The 23,482-nt window shown below is 47.4% G+C and overlaps 2 protein-coding genes across 27 annotated transcripts in view; one reads left to right on the top strand and one right to left on the bottom strand.

Annotated features, from left to right (window-relative positions):
- The window catches only part of LOC309619267 (uncharacterized protein), a 59,315-nt gene extending 48,466 nt beyond the window's left edge, over positions 1–10,849 (bottom strand). For 9 of the 26 annotated variants that reach the window (XR_014238836.1, XR_014238837.1, XR_014238838.1 and 6 more), the window contains exons 1-2: positions 10,711–10,849; positions 7,700–7,800 (exon numbers count right to left, since the gene is read on the bottom strand). Coding sequence is in view for 1 of the 26 variants with exons in the window: in XM_082374337.1 (XP_082230463.1) it covers positions 5,310–5,503 (194 nt within the window). In the remaining 25 variants the exon portion in view is untranslated. The other 17 variants (XR_014238839.1, XR_014238840.1, XR_014238846.1 and 14 more) reach the window with 16 other exon arrangements.
- Positions 1–23,482, top strand: part of ZNF366 (zinc finger protein 366) — a 70,774-nt gene that overhangs the window by 41,334 nt on the left and 5,958 nt on the right. The window contains exons 2-4 of the mRNA XM_082373508.1: positions 6,229–7,589; positions 10,750–10,941; positions 21,122–21,296. Coding sequence (XP_082229634.1) covers positions 6,243–7,589; positions 10,750–10,941; positions 21,122–21,296 — 1,714 coding nt within the window. The 5' untranslated portion in view covers positions 6,229–6,242. The remainder of the gene's footprint in view (positions 1–6,228; positions 7,590–10,749; positions 10,942–21,121; positions 21,297–23,482) is intronic.

Genomic DNA, 23,482 nt, shown 5'->3' with positions numbered 1-23,482 from the left:
AAAAAAATATGTGAGTTCAATTGACTGTTTCACATGTGAACAGGTCTCATCACCAAGTAATATTTTCTGACCAACCTAGAAAACTCAGCTCATGCCATGGCTGACAGATCACATTTTATAACAAAACGCAAGGAATTCAGGTTTATAAATTAAACAGGGGCCACAGGGGCATCCAGTAGGGCTCTGCGATCTGGCTACCAGGCTTCTGGTTCCCTCTTCTTGACTCTACCTCTAACCCAGGGAGTGACAAGGCAGACCATTTATCTCTTTAGAACATATTGCTCTACCTGCCAGATGCATATGGAGATCCTTCTATTCCTGCCAATATCAGGAATGCGAGACTGAATCATTACTTGCCAAACACCTGCAGATGAAGAACTCAACAGTACAACTACATACATATTAAAACAATTATGTTGAATCATTAGAATGTTTAATTCTACGACTCAAAGTCTCTTTCTGTTGTCACAAATTCAGAAAGAACCAGGTGATCCAATAAAATCCCACTTTGGAGGAGCCTTATAACAGGATCCCTTTGTATGAACAGAGAGACGTTGGCAGTTAGTCCATACATTTCCCATTCTGTCCTTCTGTTATCCTCCCACAACTCTCCACCCTTCGCTGCTCTCAGCACTGCTTCTTATTCTTAAACTTCTCCTCCACTTGCACCTCCTCACTGCTTCCGTCTTTGTTGAGGGCAGAGCTCCAGGGCTGACCACATAAGTAAAGTGCTATTCTCTCAAAGTAAAAGGCAAGTCAGTGTCTCCAGTAGTAAAATGTAATGTTTTCCAATGAAACACTGGAAACCTTCAAGGAATAAAGAATGTGAGAGAATATATTCTTTCATGAATTTCAGAATGAATAGAAATCAGTGTTGTAGAGTGGGGATAAAGAGATCTGCCCCTGGGATGCTGACTCACAGTGACTCTTCTAATAGCATTTACTGGACTGACCTCCGATTCCAATGAGAACCACAAAATACCAGTAATTTTATCTGGGGAATATTTATATTTTGGTGCAGTAGGTGAATTCCCAATTAAAGGGCATTATTAGAAGAATTTTTTCCCCAAACTAAAAGTAGTTTCATCTTGGTTAAGCCTTGCATTTCTAATTGGTATTTATGGTTCAAAGAGATTTTGTTTTTGTTTTTAAAATCCATTCATTCCCCATTTCCTCATAACTAACTCTTATGGATAATACCTGTTACAGAAGACATCCTGAGTCCCATTTTCCCCTAACACGGATCAACCCAATATTTTCCTCCTCAAACCATTTGCTTCCTGACTTACAGCCTATTGGGTTTGGCGATTGAGTATATATGGAAGAAAGCCAGGAACCTTAGAGCATTGTCTGACTCTAGCAATGAAGATGCCTGATTATTCGGAGGCCTCTCCCTCTCCACCCCACGTTAGTACAAAGGGTAGATGCTACCAACTTCCCAAACATTTCCTTGGGGTGGAAGAGTGCGGGGTGACCACCCACTCCTGGTTTATGTTTCCCAGTTTCAGTCCAGGGGTCTTTCTTTCTATCTGCTGCCTATTGGACTTTTCAGGCATCTGTTTTCTGACTGAGGTGCAGAATCTTGTATCCTAGCATTAGTATAGCCAGGATTTAGGGCTTACCCTAAACCTGAGGGTCAATTCAGAGAGTGGTATCCTTGGGAACGGAGCCAATCAAGGGCACACACAAGGTGTGTAAGTCAGGGTCTTCCCACAATAACTACCCGAGAATTTATGAGTGTGCTCATGATCTGATTAGGGATGTCCCCCAAAAGTCACCTGCAGTCTAGATAATGTAAGATAAAATTAAACATTTAAAGTTCCATATGGAGACTTTAAAAACAAGAACCATTCATTCCTTCTCTCATCCCACAGCAGTTTATTGAGCATCTACTTTGCATCAGGCATCATGCTGGGGACTGGAAACCCAGCAGTGAATCAAACAGACCCAGTCTCTGCCCTCACAGTCCCACAGGCATTGCAAGAGCTGGTTTGCCAGTGTTGACCCAGCACTGTCCCAGTGTCTGAGACTTTGGGTTTGACAAACAGGTCCTCTTGTCTCTGGGAAGGTGACCTCTGATATTAAAATAGGGACAATTCCTCAGCTTCCCAACGACTGACTAAAATAGCTCATGAGACCACCCAGTCCCCTTCGTCCCCACCCAATCCCCAATCCCTTTTGTAACCAAAGTCATCTGTTACTAATGCAGGCTTGAAGATATGTCCGTAAGAGGAAAGAGCCATAGCGAAGGGATGGGGGAGTATTCTTATACTAGAAGGTTGATCTCCACACTGAATAAATAAACTCATCCTGGCTTTACCCATTGGCCTTTTCTAGTGTGGTTCACATTCACTGCTGGGATAAGACCAGCTCGGGGTAAATGGGTAAAGCCTTGGTTTTGAGGAGGCCCAGATACCAGTCACTGTTGACCAAGAGCTTCAGCTTGGAAAACAGAGATGAGGTCAGTCAGCTTCAATCCACTGATCATCACCCCAACCCTCCTCTCGTGTCTATTCTTTCTTACCACTCAAGAGTACTACCACATTGTCCAGTGTTAATAAGCTTTCACGTACACATTCTATTTTAAGTCTCCAACAATCCCATGGGGATATCCCAACCCCTATTTCATGGATGAGAAAATCAAACCTCCAAATTAATTTGCTCATTTTCCCACAGCTGCTAACACAAAGCCAGCGTTCAAGCCCAGATCCTCAGGCTCCAAACCAACGCTCTTTGCACTCTCCCATAGCTGTCTACTTTGACAATTTCAGTTCTTTATTTTTGCACATTATTTCAGCACATCCTGGTGGGGAATGGTCTTCTAACCTGCTGGTTTTCTGGGAGCAGCCACAGATTACTGGCCAGGGGAGGGGCTGCGGTTCCCCCACCCCCTACGCTGCCCCCAGCACTCTCTTGCCTCCTACATAGGAATCCCACATCTGTCATGGATGCCTGCGGAGCTATTTTTAGAGACAGAGGGGAGCGTGGGGTGGCACACATTCAGGTTTTCTAGGAATCTGTTAATATTTTTGTAGAGGCCGTTCAGAGTTTTAAGTTGACTGATAAATGACCTCCAGAGGAAGACATCCTTTCCCTGCTCTTCCCTTCAACACTCTCCATCCCTGATATGGATTTGTTTTGGGGGTGTAATTCTTTTACCCACCCCCCAGGGCTCTCCTTGGCACCCTGGACTCAAAAGACAGGGATATTAATAACTAGCGGCAGCTACAGCTGACTTATGTCTCAAGAAGTTCAGGAGGAAGCAGACCTAGTTCTCCTTGACCTCTGTAGGGATTGGCAGTGCTCCTTCAGATCTTTATGCAGAAAGGGGCTGCTGTTTTACAGGTCTGGGAAAATGTCCATGGATATATCTCAATGCTTTCTGAAACCTCCTGAGTTACTGATTTTATTCTAGAGCAGGCAGACTACTATTTTAGAGGTGGGGTATGTATATGCACAAGTCAGAAACTGGGTAAACATTTTTACCATATTAAAATAGGGAGGAAATTAAAATGTACATATGTAAAATCTCTGGATTTGGGAGACATAATTCTGCCGTTTATGTTAAAAATCACATCAGCTCTGTTCAACAATGTTTCTTTGCTTTACTAGGTCAATGGTGACAAAATAAAAATGTAAACACTGACAATAAATATGCTTTTGAACTTAACATTATATTAGAAGTGTCACTCCTAATATATTAAAATGAGTGAATTAGTAGACTATGTCACAACTAAAAACAAAAATATTAAACAAAGACCATAATAATGTGTACAAACCAAAATAATTTCAGTTTCAAAATTAGTGATAACACTCCTTTCCAAGTAAGTAACTTTCTGGTATGATACAGCACATGGTATAAAGGTACCAGACAGCATTAGCCGTGCACTTTCAAATAGCTTTTTAACAATAAAATACACAAAAAACTCAATAAGTTATGGCCCATGTTCTGATATGTGTCTATTTTACCAATTCTCCAATCAAGCTCTCTAATATGACGTAGGAACCATTGCCATTTTTAACCAGATAAGAATAAAGCAAAACCTGTTTGCGTTTGGATGGGCTCTGCTGTGGATTGCCCTAGTCACTGCAGCCTGGAACATTTCTCTCCAGTCTGAGCAGCCTTTTTGCAAATAGGATCTCCTATACAACCAACTGTGGCCAAAATGAAATTCCAGAGAAAGGAGCTGCCACTTTTTCCCCTCTATTTCAATAGGACATATTAGCTTTGTCTGAAAGCCAATTATTTTTATAGATGCAACAAATTCGTGGACCAGGGCCACCCCCTCGTTAGCTGTGTGTGAATCCAGGGCTCCAGACCTGATGAATTAGGCAAGAGATGATCTAGGAAATGATCCAAGAGCCTCTGTCCTCTCCGTCCTTGTCCTGGTCCTTTCATAGCAGCTGCACTACTCCCCTCATTTTGATGGCATCCCCACACCCCTCCTGGACTCACAAAGCTAGACACTGCATTCTTGTACTGCTCTCATCCCTTCCTACAAGTACGTGGTCCTTGAGGCAGCAGTGATAGAAGACCTAGCATTTCAGTAAGAATTTTAGGAAGAAGGAAAAAAAGGATGGGGCACAGGCTGGACAGTCAAACTCCCCCTCTTAATTACTAAGCCCCAAACCCACAGAAAGAAGACAAGTCCGGGCTATCTTCCCACTCACAGAAACACAAAGCAAAGACTAATTGACATTATGCTTTAGTTCTCTAACACTTTCACATAACAGTTTTAAAGAATGTCCAAATATTCATATAATAAGGGCACATATTTTTTCCCTCAGTCAGATTTCTGTGTATGAATTGGTAATCCAACAAAAAAGACCCATTTCTGTTCTAATTGTGCTGTGGTTCTCAAACCTCTCATAAAGACACACATGCTATTTGGGAATATCCAGGTACTTGTAAAAACTGCATTTGCCTCACCAGGGACTACAGAAAATCACTGGTCCTCTCACCCCTGGAACCCTCACCCTGCACTGCTCAGCATGTAGTCATTCCCGGGGCCAGAGACCTGAGTTAGTCCAGAACCTATCCCAGCCCTGTCTTCAGTGGCCTGAGGCCAGACCTGACACCTGACCAGGCTGAGTGGTTCTGTGGGAGCCTCTGCTGAGCAAAGGGGACCAATCCCATTCAAGCTCAGAGGATCTAGGTAGAAAGGGCCTTCACTGGAAATGTGAAGTCAGCCACTTGGCTCTTTCCACTTGCATCCAAGTGAGGAGGATAGAAAACTGGCAAGGAGATGTGTGAAAGGAAGCATGGCCCCTGGTTTAGATTCTGGCCCTACGGGCTCTCCTAGATATACCTGATGCTGTCACCAGGACACAGTAACTGGTTCAGCAGGGAAATGACAGGCACCACAGGAGTCACCAACACCAAAGGCCAAGCTTTATTCTGAATGACACCTACGTGAAGGAAGAGACACAAGTGCAGTTTTAGAGACGCACGATCTTGGATTTTTTTCCCTGAAGTTGCTTCAGGTGGAGGATTAGAATGCATAAATTGCCAGGATGACTCTGTAACATTGGATTATATGCTTTTCTTAATCACATTGATCTCATCTGCTCGATATACCCCAGCAGCACACTTTGCTGGGGGTGGATACTCAGAAAGTCTGAGATCTGAGTTAAGCAGTAAAGTCCCTTCTCCTGTGTGGCCTTCAATATCCCCATCCTCCAGCAGCAAAGGCCCCTAGACAGGCAGAGGCAGTGGAAATCAATTCACTTAGAGAAGAACTGACCCTAAAAGACATTTAAAGTGCCATTTGGCAGATGCAATTCCATCTCAGGCTGAAAAGTCGCAGAAGAATGTGTCCCAGTTCTGACTCCTGTTCTGAGTAGCTGTGGGACTCAAGCACGTTGCTTCATCTCTCTGGGCCTTGGTACCCTCATCTCAGATGGGGACAATGGCCAGATGAGGTCTCGGGTTTCCTCCCAATCCAGCCCACTCTCATACCTCCCCTCCTCCACCCCCAGCTATGGTTTTGTGGCTGTGATTTACACTGGAGCCCTAGGGTCCCACTCCAGGAGGCCAGTGCTTTCCACATTAGTAACCGGGTTTGCAAGGGGGAAAATATGATATTTTAAACAGCCTTAGGATAAATGGGGAGCGGTATTAAACAAACATTACTCTTCATAAATTAGTACTGACATCTAGCCACAACTCTTCATGGAAAAAGGGATTTTTTTTTTTTTTTTTAACGATAAGTTTCTTTCTCTTTAAAGGAAAATTGCCAAGGATGCAGAAGGAAATGAAGATGGTCAAAGACGAGGATGTGCATTTCAGTTTGGGCGCGAAGAGGGCCCCCTCCTTCCCCCACGGCCTGCAGCCAGTGGTTTCCCGAGGAAGAGCTCCTCCAAGACACCCCTTCCCGGAAGCTCTCCGGGGGCCGTTTTCCCAGTTCCGGTATGAGCCTCCTCCAGGAGACCTAGACGGATTCCCGGGGGTCTTTGAAGGAGGAGGGTCTCGCAAACGGAAGAGCATGCCCACCAAGATGCCCTATAACCACCCCTCGGAAGAAGCCGCTCTTGCCCTGCACCCGGAGGAGAGCAAGAACCCCGGGCCCCCGGAACTCCGCCTGCTCTTGCCGCCGCCGCCGCCGCCGCCGCCGCCACGGCCCAAGTACGACTCTCGGATGATCGACCTTTGCAACGTGGGCTTTCAGTTCTACCGCAGCCTGGAGCACCTGGGGGGCAAGGCCGTCAAGCAGGAGCCCGTGAAGCCCAGCGCCACGTGGCCCGCGCCCACGCCCCCTCCGTTCCTGCCCACGCCCTACCCCTATTACCCCAAAGTGCCCCCGGGCCTGCTGTTCCCCTTCTTCGTGCCCTCGGCCTCGCCCTTCCCCTTCAGCCGGCACACCTTCCTGCCCAAGCGGACCCCGGAGCCGCTGCTGCCCCGCAAAGCCGAGCCGCGGGAGAGCGAGGAGACCAAGCAGAAGGTGGAGAGGGTGGACGTGAACGTGCAGATCGACGACAGCTACTACGTGGACGTGGGCGGCGCGCAGAAGCGCTGGCAGTGCCCCACCTGCGAGAAGTCCTACACCTCCAAGTACAACCTGGTGACCCACATCCTGGGCCACAGCGGCATCAAGCCGCACGCGTGCAGCCGCTGCGGGAAGCTCTTCAAGCAGCTCAGCCACCTGCACACCCACATGCTGACCCACCAGGGCACGCGGCCCCACAAATGCCAAGTGTGCCACAAGGCCTTCACCCAGACCAGCCACCTGAAGCGCCACATGATGCAGCACAGCGAGGTGAAGCCGCACAACTGCCGCGTGTGCGGCCGGGGCTTCGCCTACCCCAGCGAGCTCAAGGCCCACGAGGCCAAGCACGCCAGCGGGCGGGAGAACATCTGCGTGGAGTGCGGCCTCGACTTCCCCACCCTGGCCCAGCTGAAGAGGCACCTCACCACGCACCGGGGCCCCATCCAGTACAGCTGCTCCGAATGCGACAAGACCTTCCAGTACCCGAGTCAGCTGCAGAACCACATGATGAAGCACAAGGACATCCGGCCCTACATCTGCTCCGAGTGCGGCATGGAGTTCGTGCAGCCCCACCACCTCAAGCAGCACTCCCTCACGCACAAGGTACTGCGGGGCCCCAGGGGAGAGGAGCGAGTCCGGGGCTGAGGGCCCAGGAGACCTGCGCCACTCCCCACCCCTGACACGTGTAACCCTGGGCAGGAGGCATCCCTTACCTGAGCCCAGACGTTCTTCTTCCTCACCTTGAAATGGGGGAGAGTGAGGAGACTAGCCATCAAGCCCTTTCGCATCTCGACTTCTGGAGTCTCAGACCGTCCTAGAAAGAAAGAATGCAGTTTGGAGAGGAGGGTGCGGAAAGATGAAGGAAGCAGCTGCTGCTTGGGCTGTTGCTTCTTCACCTCCCAGAATCCCTAAAATTTTATTTGTGGAAACTTCATCCGGGGCGCTAGCATGAGGGTGCATCAGTCCCTATCTACCCAAGACCAGCTTTGTGCCTGGGATACACTAATCGGAGCCTTCTAGAAAACTCTAGAAAATTCTCTTGGTCTTTTTCTGCTAAAGCTGTGGCTACCTTTTGCTTTATTTTCTGCCTCAACTGCTTCATTTGCAGGTGGCTTTGAGGGCAGCAGACCTGGCCTGGGTCTGGCGGGGTCTGTGCTTCCCCCATTGAGCTGCCTAGTTGGTGGCAGTGCTCTATGGTTTGTATTATAGGAGGCATGAGAGAGCATTCTTCTCTGTTGGGTTTGGTTTTACCTTCCCCAGCCTCAGGTCTTCAAGGAGAAATATAGGCCCGTGTGTCTAAGTTCAGCCTAGTTTGCAAACAAAGCCCTGGAGTCATTCAGGATGAACTAAAACAAGGCCCCAGTGCATTCTTGAAATCTTACCCAGCTAAGCTAACTTGGGTCTGCTTTGAGCTTCCAAGAGGGGAAGTTTGCCCCACTGACCTCTACTCTCACACCCTTGACCTCAAATGGTTTTCTTGGCAGAAGAGACTTCTAGCAAGCCAGAGTTTCTAAAACATTCTTTCATTCTGAAAGGTCAGTGGAGGACTTTGCTCAGCCAAGATAATATTTCTGCTCTGGCATTGTGGGTTTCATTTGATAGGTTAGGACCAAATATGGGCAAAATGCGTGACTGCCTTGTGGGCTCTGCACAAACAGCTGCCCTGCAAAAGGCACCTGAGATGCATCCAGAGAGGAGGTGCCCGCCTAGTGCAGGAGCCGTCAACAAAGAGCCTGAACTGAGAGTCAGCCAGCAGGGGGGCCATGTGCTAATTTCAGGGACTCCTACATGTGTGGAAAAGGAATCAGAGATGCATTTTAGAACAGATAAAAATTCTGTAAGATGGTAGAAAATGAACTCAAAATGGAGAAAACAGCCTGGTATCTGAAATAGGTCTTGTTTGAATTAGGAAGCAAAATGCATTTTAATTAAAGGAGTCAGGAAACAGTGAGAGGTAGCATTTACTGAGCACTTGCTAAGTGCCAGGTACTCTACTTCTCATTTAATCCTCTTCAACAACTGTAAGAGCTACCTATGGGTATCGTTACTCCAGATTTGCAGATGAAGACACCAAGCCATGGGGAAGTCACCCAGCATCTCTGTCTCTAGCACCTGAGCGCTTGAACACAACTATCAAGACTACTCCCTCCTTCCCTTCACCCAGCAGCTCCGCAGGTCCCCTCTCTGAGATTTCATTGATCTTATTAAAGACACAGCAGCTCCCTTTGTTCCTAAAGCTGTGTCCAGTCTCTCATTTACTTGAGGTCTAGGCCAGCCCACATGTGAATTTTACTTTGTTCACAGAATTCTCTTTAGAGAATTCCAAAAACAGTGATAAGTAGGTACTAACTAGATCATAACCAAGTATAGGGACAATCTTGAGAAGAAAGATACTGAAGTAAATTTTAAACCCATCAAGAAAATAGTTTTTATTAATTTAATACTTTTAAACTCACTGTTTGAATATGCAACACATTTTAAAAATTCATCTTCTTAGGAGGACATTAAAATTTAGATCTCTTCATTAGCATAAATCCATACTCATCTGCAATCATCTAGACTAGACAGTATTCCAGTTAGAAAGAGCCCCCGGGGTCTCATGTCCCAGCACTTCAACTTGAGATGAGGAAGCCTTCACCAGGAAAGGCTGCGGGACTCATTTAAGGTTATGTAGCCAGTAAACAGCTGGGCAGAGACCCAAACTCACCCTTTAGTGCCATGGGCTCACCTAAACTGAGGAGTGGTACTCTCTTACCATGTCCCAAATTAAAGAAATGAAAATATAGGCAGAGGGAACCTTGGAACCCCTCCTGCCTTAGGTCACTATGAATATCAGGCCATGTGGGTTTTATAAGATACAGTTGTTAGCCAAATGACTTGTTCTAAACCTGTAATAACCTTAGTTTTAATACCACGGTTCTGGGTCCTTCCAAAAAGTCATTCTGGGTCAAGATTTTTTGTAACAGCCGTTTCAGAGAAGCACTGGTTAGTCAGGATTAGGTAATGCTCTACTCACGCCGTGAGTCCCTAGAAATGCTTTCAGTTGAGGGCATTGATGCTTAAGTATTAAAACACTTCACAAACAGCAAGGGAACTAGAAAATCTTCTTCTTTCCCGTTTTCTAATTCAGAAAGCTGTCCTCTGCCAAATTGCTCTGTCGGACAGAAGCCGGCTTGGAGGAGGCTCCACAGCCGAATCACATAGAGGCCACTGTGGCCCGTGGGAGCCCAGGGGACCATCTCAAGTGGCGATTATCGAGTTGGAATTTTTTGCAGTGTGGATGTGAGTTGTTCTTCTTGGATTTTCAAGTCCATTAATGAGAACTCAAGAGAACATTGGTTTTCATATGGGAAATGATATTATCAGTTTAGGGGGCTTTGTTTTTTCATTATCATGAAAGCCGGATTAGACTCATTTCACATACCATTCATTCCATGGTGCTCTTACCAAAATCTTATTAATCCCTGAGAACTGTTACCATAGAATTAACCCCAGCAGCAGCAGGAACAACAAAAGCAGTAGCTTTCTCTTCCTCTAACAGTCTGGCTAGTTTATGGTTTTTAGAAGAAAAAAAGGATTACGTAATCAACACTTTTCAAGAAAATAGTAGTTTAACAAGGCTACAGCCACACCATTTGGAACTCAACATCTTTCACCAAATCCTTCGTGGATTTATGTGGCAGAGAGAAAAGCAAAGACCGCTGTCCTGATGAAAGTCTGTTACCTGCTAACCACGGTTCTTTCACCTCTTGCCCCCTTCCAGGGCGTGAAGGAGCACAAGTGCGGGATCTGCGGGCGGGAGTTCACGCTGCTGGCCAACATGAAGAGACACGTGCTGATCCACACCAACATCCGCGCCTACCAGTGTCACCTGTGCTACAAGAGCTTTGTGCAGAAACAGACCCTTAAGGCGCACATGATCGTCCACTCGGACGTGAAGCCCTTCAAATGCAAGGTGGGCGGCTGCCCGGGAGGAGCGTGGAGAGGGAGGGCTCAGAGGGCTGTGCAAATGCGCAGGAAGAATCTCCAGGGAACCTTCTATTCAGTCTCATCAGAGGAACCTCTGCGGCTCAGAGTAGGTCTGCGGCCAAGCCCAGGCCTGTCTGCTGCTCTGTGCCTCTCTCCGCCGCAGCTGTGCTCAACTGAGCCCTAGGAGCTGCCCTGTGGGTCTCGCGGCGGAATCAGTGCACAGGGCGTGGAGACAGCCAGTACAGGGAGTGCTGAGGGTGGAAGGCCCATTTGGCGAATGAGGTCGTTAAAGGATGAAGGTGGTGTGAGAGCTGGTGCTCTAGAAAGCAGCAGTCAGGTGTAGCCCTCTTCCCCTTACAAGCCAATGAGTAGAACACAGAGAGGAGTCAGAGAAGCTTCCAGCCCTGTCCCCTTCCCTTCCCACTGCCCCCGCTCCTGCCCTCCTGACACTTGGACTGAGCACTGTAATTTGAGGGGCAGGTCTCCCGGAGGGGATGGAAGAGATTCCAAGGCTAGTCCCTCAGGTGACCTCAGAGATGCTTGCGTCGGCCGAGGAACAACTGGGTGCAAGGTCAGCTGAAGTGCTTCTCGTTTATTACTGAATATGATGGAGCGTCTTCGTTACAATCTCTGTGTCACATTAACTTGGTGGGGTTTTTATTTCATGCGCTAAGGTAAAGTGTGAGCTGGAGATTTGTAAAGCCCAAGGCACTGACGGGTATGACGCAGAAATGCTCAGGCTTCCCAGGCTGGCTCCCCTCCCCCCACATTGTTTCTCTTCTCCACTTCTAAGATGAGAAGGAAGCTTGCTCAGGATTGGGCAGTTTAACTCAAGGAAGGTACTGGCAAGTGACACCTCAGTCACGAGGAGAGGGCTGAGGGGGAAGCAGAGGGAAATCACCACGTTCAGATATCGTTAGAGCCTTTCTGTTTGAAACGGATTTGCCTTCTCTCTGTCCTGCGTGTCTGATGGGGTCCAAATGATATTCTTTGTCAACCCCTGTTTCTGGAGTAGGGTTCCCTGCTTCCAGGGGCTGTTCCTGCCTTAATCCCTCAGCAGCATGTCCCCCCACTTGAAGGAACCCCCTGTGAAGCTGACTTCTTTCCTGTGCTGGCCACTCCTGGACGGGGTGAGAGGGGTCAGGAGCCAGAGCTTCCCTAGACCTGTGTGGGCATTCTCCGGAGGTGGGGGAGGGAGGGGTCTCCCTCCAGCCCTTTTCCTGCCACCTACTGTGTTTCCCCTCCTTTCCTTCAAGTTCCCAGTGGTTTGAAAGTCAACTTATGTCCATCTTGAGTGATCTGAGCTGAAGGCGGAGGCAGCTGCATGCAGGATGGTGTACATAATTCGCAGGGCCTGGTGGAAAATGAACACGGGGCCCCCTTGTTCAGATGCTATTCAGAATTTCAAGACGATGAAAGCAGAGCGTAACACCAAACCCGGGACACTTCTGAGTTCAGGGCCTCGTGTGACCACACAGGCCACACACCCGTCAAGCCAGACCTGACTGCGGGACCCTGTGGACTCCACAGGCCAGCTCTTCTGTCTCCCTTTAGACACGCCTTTGGTTTCCCTTCCGCCTCACTGAGTCCCTTGAACACTTCACTTTTAACAAAGCTGTTCCCGCCTGCCGGGGGTTTACTGTCTCCTACAGTAGAGGTGCCATCAGGGGCTCATCGCCCCTCTTCATTCCTTGTGTTGAGTTTACTCTTGGGCTTCGAGCATGAACTGTATTTTTATCAGCTGGTGGCGGGGCACATAAAGTCGTTAAAATATTCAGGAGCCATTGCATAGCTTGTAGTCCCCTAAAAATCCACGTCCATCCAGCCCAGCCGACTCCCTTCTCCACCTCACCAATTCAGGGCCAGCAGTAGTGGTTAAACCAGGCAGAAAACATCTCTGAAACAGAGGGATACATCAGGGCAGAGCCAATGCAGGAGAAGGGCTTGCCAGCTGTGTGTGATTTGGGGGCACAGAGGCAGTCCTGTTTCTCTACCTCAAGGGCCTCAGAGGGGCCTGGAGGATCTTGGACCAAGTGGTCCTTGAGGATTTAGAGGGTTCTCTCTGGTACCAGTGCATAGAGACCGGACATGATGAGACATGACGGGCCCAGTGATGACAGGCCTCCCTTCACCCCAATGATAGCACACCACACATGGTTCAAAGGGTGTCTGCTGGTCAACTACACAGTTCAGAAACTCAATCTGACGTCTCCTTGAGGGTGGATAAGGCTCCAGATATCTGGTCACACCATCAAACCCCATAAGAGAGGCGCTTGTAGCGTGAAATGCCAGCTGTGATAGAATACAGTTTAACTCTCCAGTGGGAGTTGGGCCTGGCACAGGAATTGGACTGGTCATCTGCAAAGGTCACTTCCTCCTGAGGAGCAGTTTCTCTCAGGAGACCACAGGAGGTCAGAGGCTACCTAGAAGGCAGTATGTATCATTTGAACAAAAAGAACTGGATGTTAAAGTATGTTTTTCAAACTTAGGTGGCCCCTCTCCATTCTTAGACATTCCTGAAATAAGAACAGGTGTCAATCACCTCGATCAGGAGCCCTCTGTCCCCTGGCGAGTGCCAGAACATACTGCCAGGTTCTTCCTCTCTTTGTCCCCATCTCCCTGCAAAGTGCCACCTGCTTGGTGTCCTCTTCATACCATCACCCTTCTTCATTTCAAAGGAATTTCAGAGCATGTCTGAATTTACAGATTATGTAATGGGGCCCTGTGTATTTATAAACTAGCTCCAGATCCCACTGTGGGATAGGCCATCTCCAGATGGTGTCCTGTGGACTTTGCTTCTTACTCATGTTGTGCTGTATTCTTGGAAATCTGGCCCTGGGTAGGGGATCCTGGGGTCTGAGAGTTGGGAGAGGAATAGAGGGCCATTTGCTCATCACCATGCAATTCACAGCCCTCAGAGAGGAGTGGATGGCTGGCTACACGGTGATGCTGGAGAACAGGCCCAGACAACTAAACCCGAGCTGTATTGCGGTAACAGGGAAGGGTTATTCCATTTATGTGACTGACATGGCTGGAAAAAAGAGGCAGACCTTTCTCCAGCCATATTCCAAGAGTTGACTCCATCTCCTTTACCCCAAAACTTGCCAAAAAAAAAAAAAAGGGAGAGTCTTTAAGTAACAGATTCTAATTTCCTGGGATTCTCACCACTAAAAATTCTTCCTAACATAAATCCCTCCCGCTGTGGCCACATGAACTGGTTCTCTCTGGCCCTGGCTCAGTGGAAACAGCTGTCCACAGCAAACAGAAACATTCGTTTACTGCGGGATTAGGCATTAACAATAGGATGGAAAATTCGAGGAGAGGAAAGGTTTCTGTTTTTTTTTTTCTTATAAAAAAATTACTGCCCTTCTGGGTTCTTTTGCTATTGGCTCGACTTCTGGACTGCTTGCTTCTTGGAGCCAGCTGGAGTTTCTCCAGAGACCTGTGCCTGTAGACTTAAGCCATGTTTCAGAAATATGCTTCCCAGATCCTGCGTAAGCACGCAGGGGTTGATTTGGATGCTATCCTCGTAGCAGCCACACTCCATAATAGCAAAGAACCAGCTGCTGTCTTTGGGAAACCTGTCCAGGAAAAGTAGTCATCCAGAATTTCCGGGACAAATTCTCCTTTGAGATGGGTGAAGCCGGGAGCTGCCTATGTTATGAATCACCAGGTCATCTGCAGCCTGGCCCGAAGCAGAGGGCTGAAGGCTGAGGCAAGAACAGATAGAAAAGGATGAGGTCTCCCTGAAAAGGGTCCCCACCGCCTCTGCCAAATTGGCTCCATCTCCCCCCTCCAGCTCTTGGATGCTCCATCAGGGGAGAAACCCAGTGGGGACTTGTAGGGGCCCAGTGCTTGGGATCAGGGTTCTCAGGCTGGCATTGAGGGGGTTAAGGCAGTGACCAGATAGCAGCCTTTTGGCAGCAAAGCCCTCCTCAGCAGAAGGAAGGATATAGCTGTATGAACTGCCTGCTTAACAATGCCCCGCATGTCCCCAGGGGCCCGCCTGCAAATAGATTTCATCTTGCTTTCTCTTGTACTTTTCAAAGCTTCCTGTTTTCTCACGGTCCTTTTGGACAGTTTACAGTCTCTCTCTCCCTCCCTCCCTCTCTCTCCCTTTGAGGAAAGGAACACCCTTCTTATTAAAAGAGAGAGAGAGAGAAGGATGTAAGGGAAGGGCAGTTTAGCAGAGGCCATTCTCCGAGGCTGCAGGCTGCAGCTCTTTGACCTTTCCTCTCAGAATAGGGAAACACAGGCTTCCTGGTGCATCGCAGTCTCAGTAGCGTGCCTCTTTCTGGCTTTGTGGGCCTCTGGCCCCAGCCCAGTGGTTGCCCACTGCCATCACTCTGCCTCTGTGCACAGAGACTTCTCTGTGACTCTGGCTGTCAGTGCTGTCTCTGGGACTCACAGGAAGTTGCCTGGACCCGGGAGGGAAGGGGCGTCAGGAGGCCAGAATTAGGAGCTTCTATGAAGATAAGGGACAGGGCCTCTGCCAGCTGTTTAAAGGGCTGACAGAGGATCAGAGAGCCAGATAATAGGCTCCCCAAAGCCTGCAATCTAGGATGAATCTTCTCTTTCCATCCACATTACCTGGGCTGCGTCAGCCACACCTGCTTCCATTTCTCTTATGCCTCAAGTAACCTGGGAGGTATTTACTGAATACCTTAATATTGAGGTCCTTCCTTAATATTCCTTCCGCATAATTTGGTTTAAAAAGACAGTACCCTTATCCACAAAGAACTTGCCATTTCTAGAATGTAAAATGTACATGATAATGATAGTAATAAGAGCTAATATTTATTGAGCTCTTACTATTTGCCAATCCCTTTACCTGAATCAAAAACCTTCATAGGAGGGGCTTCCCTGGTGGCTCAGTGGTTAAGAATCCGTCTGCCAGTGCAGGGGACACGGGATGGAGCCCTGGTCCAAGAAGATCCTACATGCTGCGGAGCAACTAAGCCTATGCGCCACAACTACAGAGCCTGCGCTCTAGAGCCCATGAGCCACAACTACTGAAGCCCGCATGCCTAGAGCCCATGCTCCGCAACAAGAGAAGCCACTGCAGTGAGAAGCCCGTGCACCGCAACGAAGAGTAGCCCCCTCTCACTGAAACTAGAGAAAGCCCGCGTGCAGCAACGAAGACCCAACGCAGCCAAAAATAAATAAATAAAATAAATAAATTTATTAAAAAAAAAAAACCTTCATGGGAAACTAAGATTATCATCAACATTTTACAGAAGAGAAAATGGAGCAAGTTCTGTATCCTTCTGGGGTCTCCCCACTGCCTCTCTGCTCTGCCATCTCAAAGCCTAATGATCCATGCAACCCATTTTTAAAGGACAGTCCAAAACATTTGTTCCAATTTTCTATTACATTTTGAGGTCCATCTCTCTCTCTCTATTTATGTATTTATTTTTGGCTGCGTTGGGTCTTCGTTGCTGTGTGTGGGCTTTCTTTAGTTGCGGCGAGCAGGGGCTACTCTTCGTTGCAGTGCGTGGACTTCTCATTGCGGTGGCTTCTCTTGTTGCAGAGCACAGGCTCTAGGCGCAGGGGCTTCAGTAGTTGTGGCGCACGGGCTCAGTAGTTGTGGCTCGTGAGCTCTAGAGCACAGCTCAGCAGTTGTGGCACACGGGCTTAGTTGCTCCACGGCATGTGGGATCTTCCCAGACCAGGGCTCGATCCCATGTCCCCTGCATTGGCAGGTATAATCTTTTTTTTTTAAATATATTTAATTTGCCTATCTTATGACCTTATTACATATTAGAGATCTTAACTCTTTTTTTTTTTTGAGCTCCTGACTTATTTATTTATTTATTTAAAAATTTTTTTTTGGCTGTGTTGGGTCTTCGTTTCTATGCGAGGGCTTTCTCTAGTTGTGGCAAGCGGGGGCCACTCTTAATCGCGGTGCGCGGGCCTTTCACTGTCGCGGCCTCTCTTGTTGCGGGGCACAGGCTCCAAACGCACAGGCTCAGTAGTTGTGGCTCACGGGCCTAGTTGCTCTGCAGCATGTGGGATCTTCCCAGACCAGGGCTCGAACCCTGTCCCCTGCATTGGCAGGCAGATTCTCAACCACTGTGCCACCAGGGAAGCCCGGCAGGTATATTCTTAACCACTGTGCCACCAGGGAAGTAAGCAACAGACTTCCACCTCTCTCTTTAAAAGTAGGTATAAAAGTGGGTATTGGTGGAAAAACTGGTATTTAATGTCAGAAGCACACTAATACTGCTCATTAGAGCAACTGAGAGTTCAAACGGGCTGGACTGGTTGAGATGACCACCTGCAAGATGAAATCTGACTCCTTATCACTCCAGCAGCTTCCTGTACCAATACCCACCCTGCCTTTAATCTCCACAGACCTTGGCAGCAGGTGATTCAGCAAGTCTTGACTTGGGCAAGCTCTTAGCCGCATGTCTCATGATTAAAGGGGGCCTTGTAGATGACTGCTTTTCCCAGGAGAAGAAACTAGAGTTTTGATGCTCCCTCCCAACTTTTCTTCCTTCCCGTCTACTCCTCTCCTCTACTACAAGGATTCTGCTTAGTGCTCACACTCAAACCCCACCTGAGGGTGCCATCTTTAATTGTCCCAGTCCTCCTTCTGTGGCCCCTCTTCACTGATGGTGACTGAGAGACCTCTCCAAATTTCACAGACACAAAATATATCCATACATTTGTGTATAGTTATGTGAGGACAATCCTCTGAGAAGGATGAAGAGGCCAGGTGTTCTGGATAAGGACCAAAGGGCTTTGTGGAAGGGTCAGAGGCTGAGAGGAAGAAGCTAAGGGTACCAACCGCTGAGATGTGAGTGATGTCCAAGTACTTCAGGTCCTGAGTTAATTGTTTCTATCCTTCTGCCACTGAGGATTTTGGTTTGCAAACTAATGTGTATAGCTTTAAAGGGGGCATGAGAGAGAGTTGGTGATGGCTGCTTTGTGAAATTTTTGCATAAGGAAGTGATATTTTTCCTGACTTGGTTGTTTATTTCCTAACCATATAATTAGATATTCATTAAGTGTTACTATGTGTGTAGCCCTGTGCTTGATACTGGGGTTGGCCTTAGAGAAGAGGAAGGTAGTTCTTATGTTTCTGAATACTACCTAGGACACCTTTTAGTGCCCTAAACATCTTTCAGGGTTGACACATTATTGCTTAGCCCTGGGAAAGCTCTCCATTGGCTATCGGTAGGCTATCATAAACCATGAAGGGTAACTCTGGTATATAAAAATTAAATTTTATCAACAGCAACAAAATTAGTCTTCTTTACCAATCACACATCAGATAATATAGCTGACCAGCCATGTTCCACAGTGGATCTTCTTCCCTGAGGCTGTAGGCCTTGACTTCAGGAGACAACATCATTTATTAAAATGATAAAACATCCTAATGTCTCCATATACCACTAAAATGTCCCAGGAAGTTCAGTACTGAATGAATTGATCCAGAAAAGCATTAGAGTAGAAAACACACACTCAGCTATGATGATCATAAAAGGTTGCTTTTCTGAGGCTGAGGAAGAATCTGGAAAGTACCCAGCAGTAGCCCTCTTTATGTGTGCACATGTGTGTTGGGTGGAGGTAGAGTGACGGGGGACAGGAGCTGCGACCTCAGGCAGGTGAATTACAGGATCTGCTCTAACCCCAAAGTTACAGCAGTTGCAGCAGCAACAAGCAAGCAGTGGATGATTATCACAATAGTCATAGTTACTGTGCCTGTAGTTTAAGGTTGATTGAAGTGTCTGAAAATATTTAATGAGGAGACTTTATTCTTGTGTCAAAACAAAAACAAAAGACACTCCACATATTCTTCAAGGTTAGGCTAAAATTTCATCTCCTTTATAAAACCCTTTCAGACCAATCCAGCTTCTAATACCTCAGCAACCACAGATGAATAGCTAAAAGTGGAATATCACCCTCCACGGAAGTCACTGAAGGAAGAAGGCACCCATTTCTTCCTTCAGTTCTCTCCGTCTGGCCTATAGGACCATGAGACCCATCCAGGCTTGGACTAGTGCAGTGGCCTAACTGACCTTCCAACCTCTATCTCCCCTCCACCTACATGTCTTGTGCTTAACTACCCGTGGCTTTTGCTGTTTTCAGATCTTCTGCTGCGATGTGCCTCACCCCTTCACTCACTCCACAGAGACTTACTAAGGAACTATCATGTGTCAAGCCTGGTGCTAGGCAGGGACTGTAGCCGAAAGGCAGGCAGAGCCTTCAGGGATGCTGCAGTCTAATGAAGGACTGTTCAGCTCAGCAAGTCCAGCAGCAGCATTGCTCCAAGTAATCAGGACTGTCCCATGAAACCAAATGAGATCTATCTTTTCCGGAATGACCCATGACTGGAAATACCTAATGTAGAAGCTCTAGATACAAATTTTTTTTTTCTTAGCCAGGATGGAGAACTGGATAAACTAAGCTAATGAAGAGAACTCTACCAGAACTCTCACACATGGGCAAAACTGAGCCACAGGCTGATATATCTTTATAAATTGTCTCGGTTGAGAATAAAGAGAAAGCAAGTATCCATACTTTCCCCTAAATTAGACCCACTCTCTCACCTTTTCCCCTCTTGGGTCACCTTTTCCAAATGAATGTGGTGAGGGGTGCTCTGAATACTCAGTGTGGGGTACCAGTATGCTGAGTTCATTCTCGCTAGTAAGGAAGTAAAAAGGGAAAAAGTACGTAAAACCCCCAAATAGGAATCATTTAAAAATACACAACCAGCCGTTTATTATCCATGCATGGATTATCTGTGACAAATCTGTAATCCCAGGATGGCTTCCTCTTACTGCCCCGCATTCTTTTAGGCTAATCTCCCAAGGTCACAGTTGTTAGGTGTACCCATTCTTCCAAGTTCAGCTCAGCTCTCACCTCCATAGCCACCTGAAGAAAACACTGTCTTCATTAATAAAAGTTCAACCCAGAACCTCCACGATGGCCCTGAAAACATCTCTCGGTGAGAAAGGAAGACCGGTGTCAGCTTCGGAGGATGCCGTACCCCGCATGCTCTCCCTGGGCACCTCTTGCTTCATATCACTACCCTCATGACATGGGCCTCTGAGGGTGGGAAGGGAAAAGGGAAGGAGAATGTGCCTCCCGTAATGCTCTGGTCCCAGCACAGACACAGGACCCTCCTTTGCACTCCTCACAGCACAGTCAAGGAAGGGCTGGAGTTTCCAAACCCTGCTCTGCTGAAGCTTGGGGGCAAGAAAAGAAAGGAAAGCACCCCAGAACAACTGCTTCTGTCTTACACCATCTGCATCTGCACACATTGCCTTTGAAAAGGCAGTTCTGTTCTTCCCAAAGGAGCTGGAGAACCACTGCTGTGGTCCTTCATGTATTTGCAATTTGATGGAAATAGAAATTTTAAGAAAGTGAATAAAATATGTTTGCTTTTTGTATACCTAGGATGATATTTTCAGTACTTCAGATCTCTACCCAGAGAAAAGACACACTCCTTCCTTTTAACTCTGAAAGCCATCCCCAAAGTTAGCAAATTTAAAAATTAGAAAAGCATTGCCTGAGATAGTCTAACAGAAGAGTTGTACTGGGGGGACACAGTAGGATGTGGTGATTGACGGTGTGGCCTCTGGTGTCTGAGGACCTGAGTTTCTTATCCCAGCTCCAGCTGTGCGCCTTGGCCAGTCTTTACTCTTAATCCCTCAGTTTGTCCATCTGTAAAATAGGGATGAGAACAGCACCCATCTCATAGGACTGATGTGGGTTAAATGAGATATTCCATGGCAGACTTGGGACAGTGCCTTCCATATTGTAAACGCTCCATAAATATTAAACAAGTCATCGTATCCTTATCATTCAAGTGAAGCACACTTTGAGCAATGGCTTTCAGAGCAGCTTTTCTCCTTTCCAAAAGGTTGCGTTCAAAAGAAGCTTTAATAGCTTTGCAATTTTTACCTTGAGTTTAAAAATCCCAATACAACAGGAATAAAATCTCATGAATCCATCCCTACCTGTTCCACCTCTGAGCCTGGGCTCAATCCAGCCCCTCTTTGACTTCCATGGGGACAGTTTCTTTGGAAGCAACTTAAAAATGCCAAGATCCAAACGAAGTAGCAACACATCCATCCTCACACAGGCCTGGGTGTGGTCACCTGGGCAGGGTCCCCGCCTTTGAGTAACCTGTGTTCTCTTCATCACTGTCTTCACAGCTGTGCGGGAAGGAATTCAACCGGATGCACAACCTAATGGGCCACATGCACCTGCACTCTGACAGCAAACCCTTCAAGTGCCTCTACTGCCCCAGCAAGTTCACCCTGAAGGGGAACCTGACACGCCACATGAAAGTGAAGCATGGGGTCATGGAGCGGGGCCTCCATTCTCAAGGTAATCGCCCTTCCAGGCCCGTGAGTTAACAAATGGGAGCTGAACTTGTCTTTAGGGAGCTTTACTTTGGGGGGTTATTCTTACCGTCATAAAAGGGAGCATAATTTTCAAGCCCACAGCAGAGTAGCAGGAGGAGGTTGGCAGAGTTACTGTAACAAACGTAAAGCTGATATCTGAAGGTAGTAAGTAAAAGTGAATTTTAGGGAGTAGATTAGAATATCATAATGATGCCAGTCGTTACCACTGTTAGTTCTTTGTTCCAGACCCTGCAGCAGGTGCTTGGTCTCTGTGAATCTTTATAGTAACTCCAGGCTGGAGGAACTTCTGTTATGAGGCTTTGAAATATTAACTTGCTCAACTGAAAAGTAGCAGACCGAGAATTTGAACACAGACCTTTCTGACTCTAAAGCCTTATTGTATCCTCTTTATCACACTGCTGTTAAGGGGCAGGTCTGCAAGTTCTGCTGTCAGCAGAAGTGTGTTTGTAGCAGGCTAGGTCTCGTCTATCTGTTCACAACCAGAAACTCGCAAGGACAGTTTTCCTGCTTGGTAGGGCTGATTGGCCCATAGGCAGAGCACTGAGTCTCCCTAGCTGAGTCCTAACTGAACTGATGAAAGTTTCTGCCTCCTTCATGTTCTCGGTCGCTTCCTTAGCAGTGAAGAGTTTATGTTCCACATGTACTGGGTTCGTAGGTTGTCCTTCAATAAATGGGCAGTAAATGCTCTCTGTCCAATGCAGTGTGCTATATGCCATGGCAGATACCAGGGGAATGAGACCATCTTCATTCGTCCTCTGGGAGGTCTGTGTGTGGGGAGAGAAGACACACATATATGTAACTTACAATATCATGTTAACTGGCTGACATGTTCTGATTCACATATGATCCAAGCACAGGGTGATGCACTTAGATATTATTGCTCATCCCCAATGTTCCACAAAGTAGACTGTGTTATTCTCATTTTATGTAAATGGAGACCAAGGCCAAGAGGTGTTACATAAACTGCTCAAGGTCAAACAGCAAGTCTGAAGGCAGAACTGAGATTCTAACTCAAGAATTTCTGGCTCAAGCCAGTGCTTACTGCACTGGGTAAAAACATGGGTGGTTTGTTCATGTTTGCTGCTTCTCCCACCCCTTTACAAAAGAGGTGGTCGACTAGGCACCCGTATTCATGAATAGGATGCACGCGTGCACACCCAGCATGAAACAAAATGATTGTAGCTTTCAGATTTCTCAAACGCCCACTGAGTTTATGGTGACTCTTGGTTGAGAGGAAACTGTGATCATCATAAAACAAGGCCTGGAGTTTGTACAAAAGCCCTGAAAAAATTCTGGTTAAAAAACAAAAGCACTTTATTTCGCTGAGAATGTTCTTTTTCTGAATCATTCTTTGCATCTCTAGTTGCCTGAACTACTTCCCAAGCTAGGCCTGGATTTTTCCAGAATAGGTGAAGTATGCTCAGTCACCAGGGCTAGAGACATAGAAGGTGATGAGGAGACAGTCCTCCATCTGAAAGCCTGACTTGGTCACCAGGACTTACCCCATATGGATACTCATATCCTAACAGGCACCTAAAGACCATCATCCTTCTGGAAAAATCAAGAGCATCACCGTATATCAGAGAGTTGCTTTGAAAGTTTTTAACAGACTTTCAGCAATTTTAATGTTTTCAACTACAAAAGGTGTTAGCATTTCTCCACTCTAGGTTTTGAAATGGCTCAAAAATCAAGACCCAGATTAAAAAGATCCTCCCTGTGCCCCTGACGAGATTAAAGCTACAGACAGCTTCACCGCCTGACCCCACCATAAAGCAGGCAGCACTGGACATCGGCTTTCTTTGTGCATCCCCACCCCAGAAGCCTGCTTCCGCCTGTGCAGCAGGGTCTGGCCGCACCCCAGCCCCCTCCCTCCTATCCCTCTCTTCAGTCCTCCCCGCCTGGTCCTCAGGGCCTGGCTGCTGGCTTACCATGGGCAGACAGCTCCAAGATCAAATCAGGTGGAGACCTACCACATGCCTGTTGGCCGCGGAAAAGTCCATCCCTACAAGGGCCTTCAAACTGAGACTAAAAATGAGACCCTCTTACATCACTGTGCCCAACAGCAAGGACCCTTGTGGTGGGACACAAGGGCTTTTGAGCTCCTCAGAGGACCTTCCTGCGCCCTCCCTACTCTGTCTATGCTTAGGG

Source organism: Balaenoptera borealis (genome assembly GCF_965194805.1).
Source record: "Balaenoptera borealis genome assembly, chromosome: 2".
In the NCBI taxonomy this organism is placed as follows: Eukaryota; Metazoa; Chordata; class Mammalia; order Artiodactyla; family Balaenopteridae; genus Balaenoptera; species Balaenoptera borealis.
This window is presented reverse-complemented; position numbering and strand designations above follow the sequence as displayed.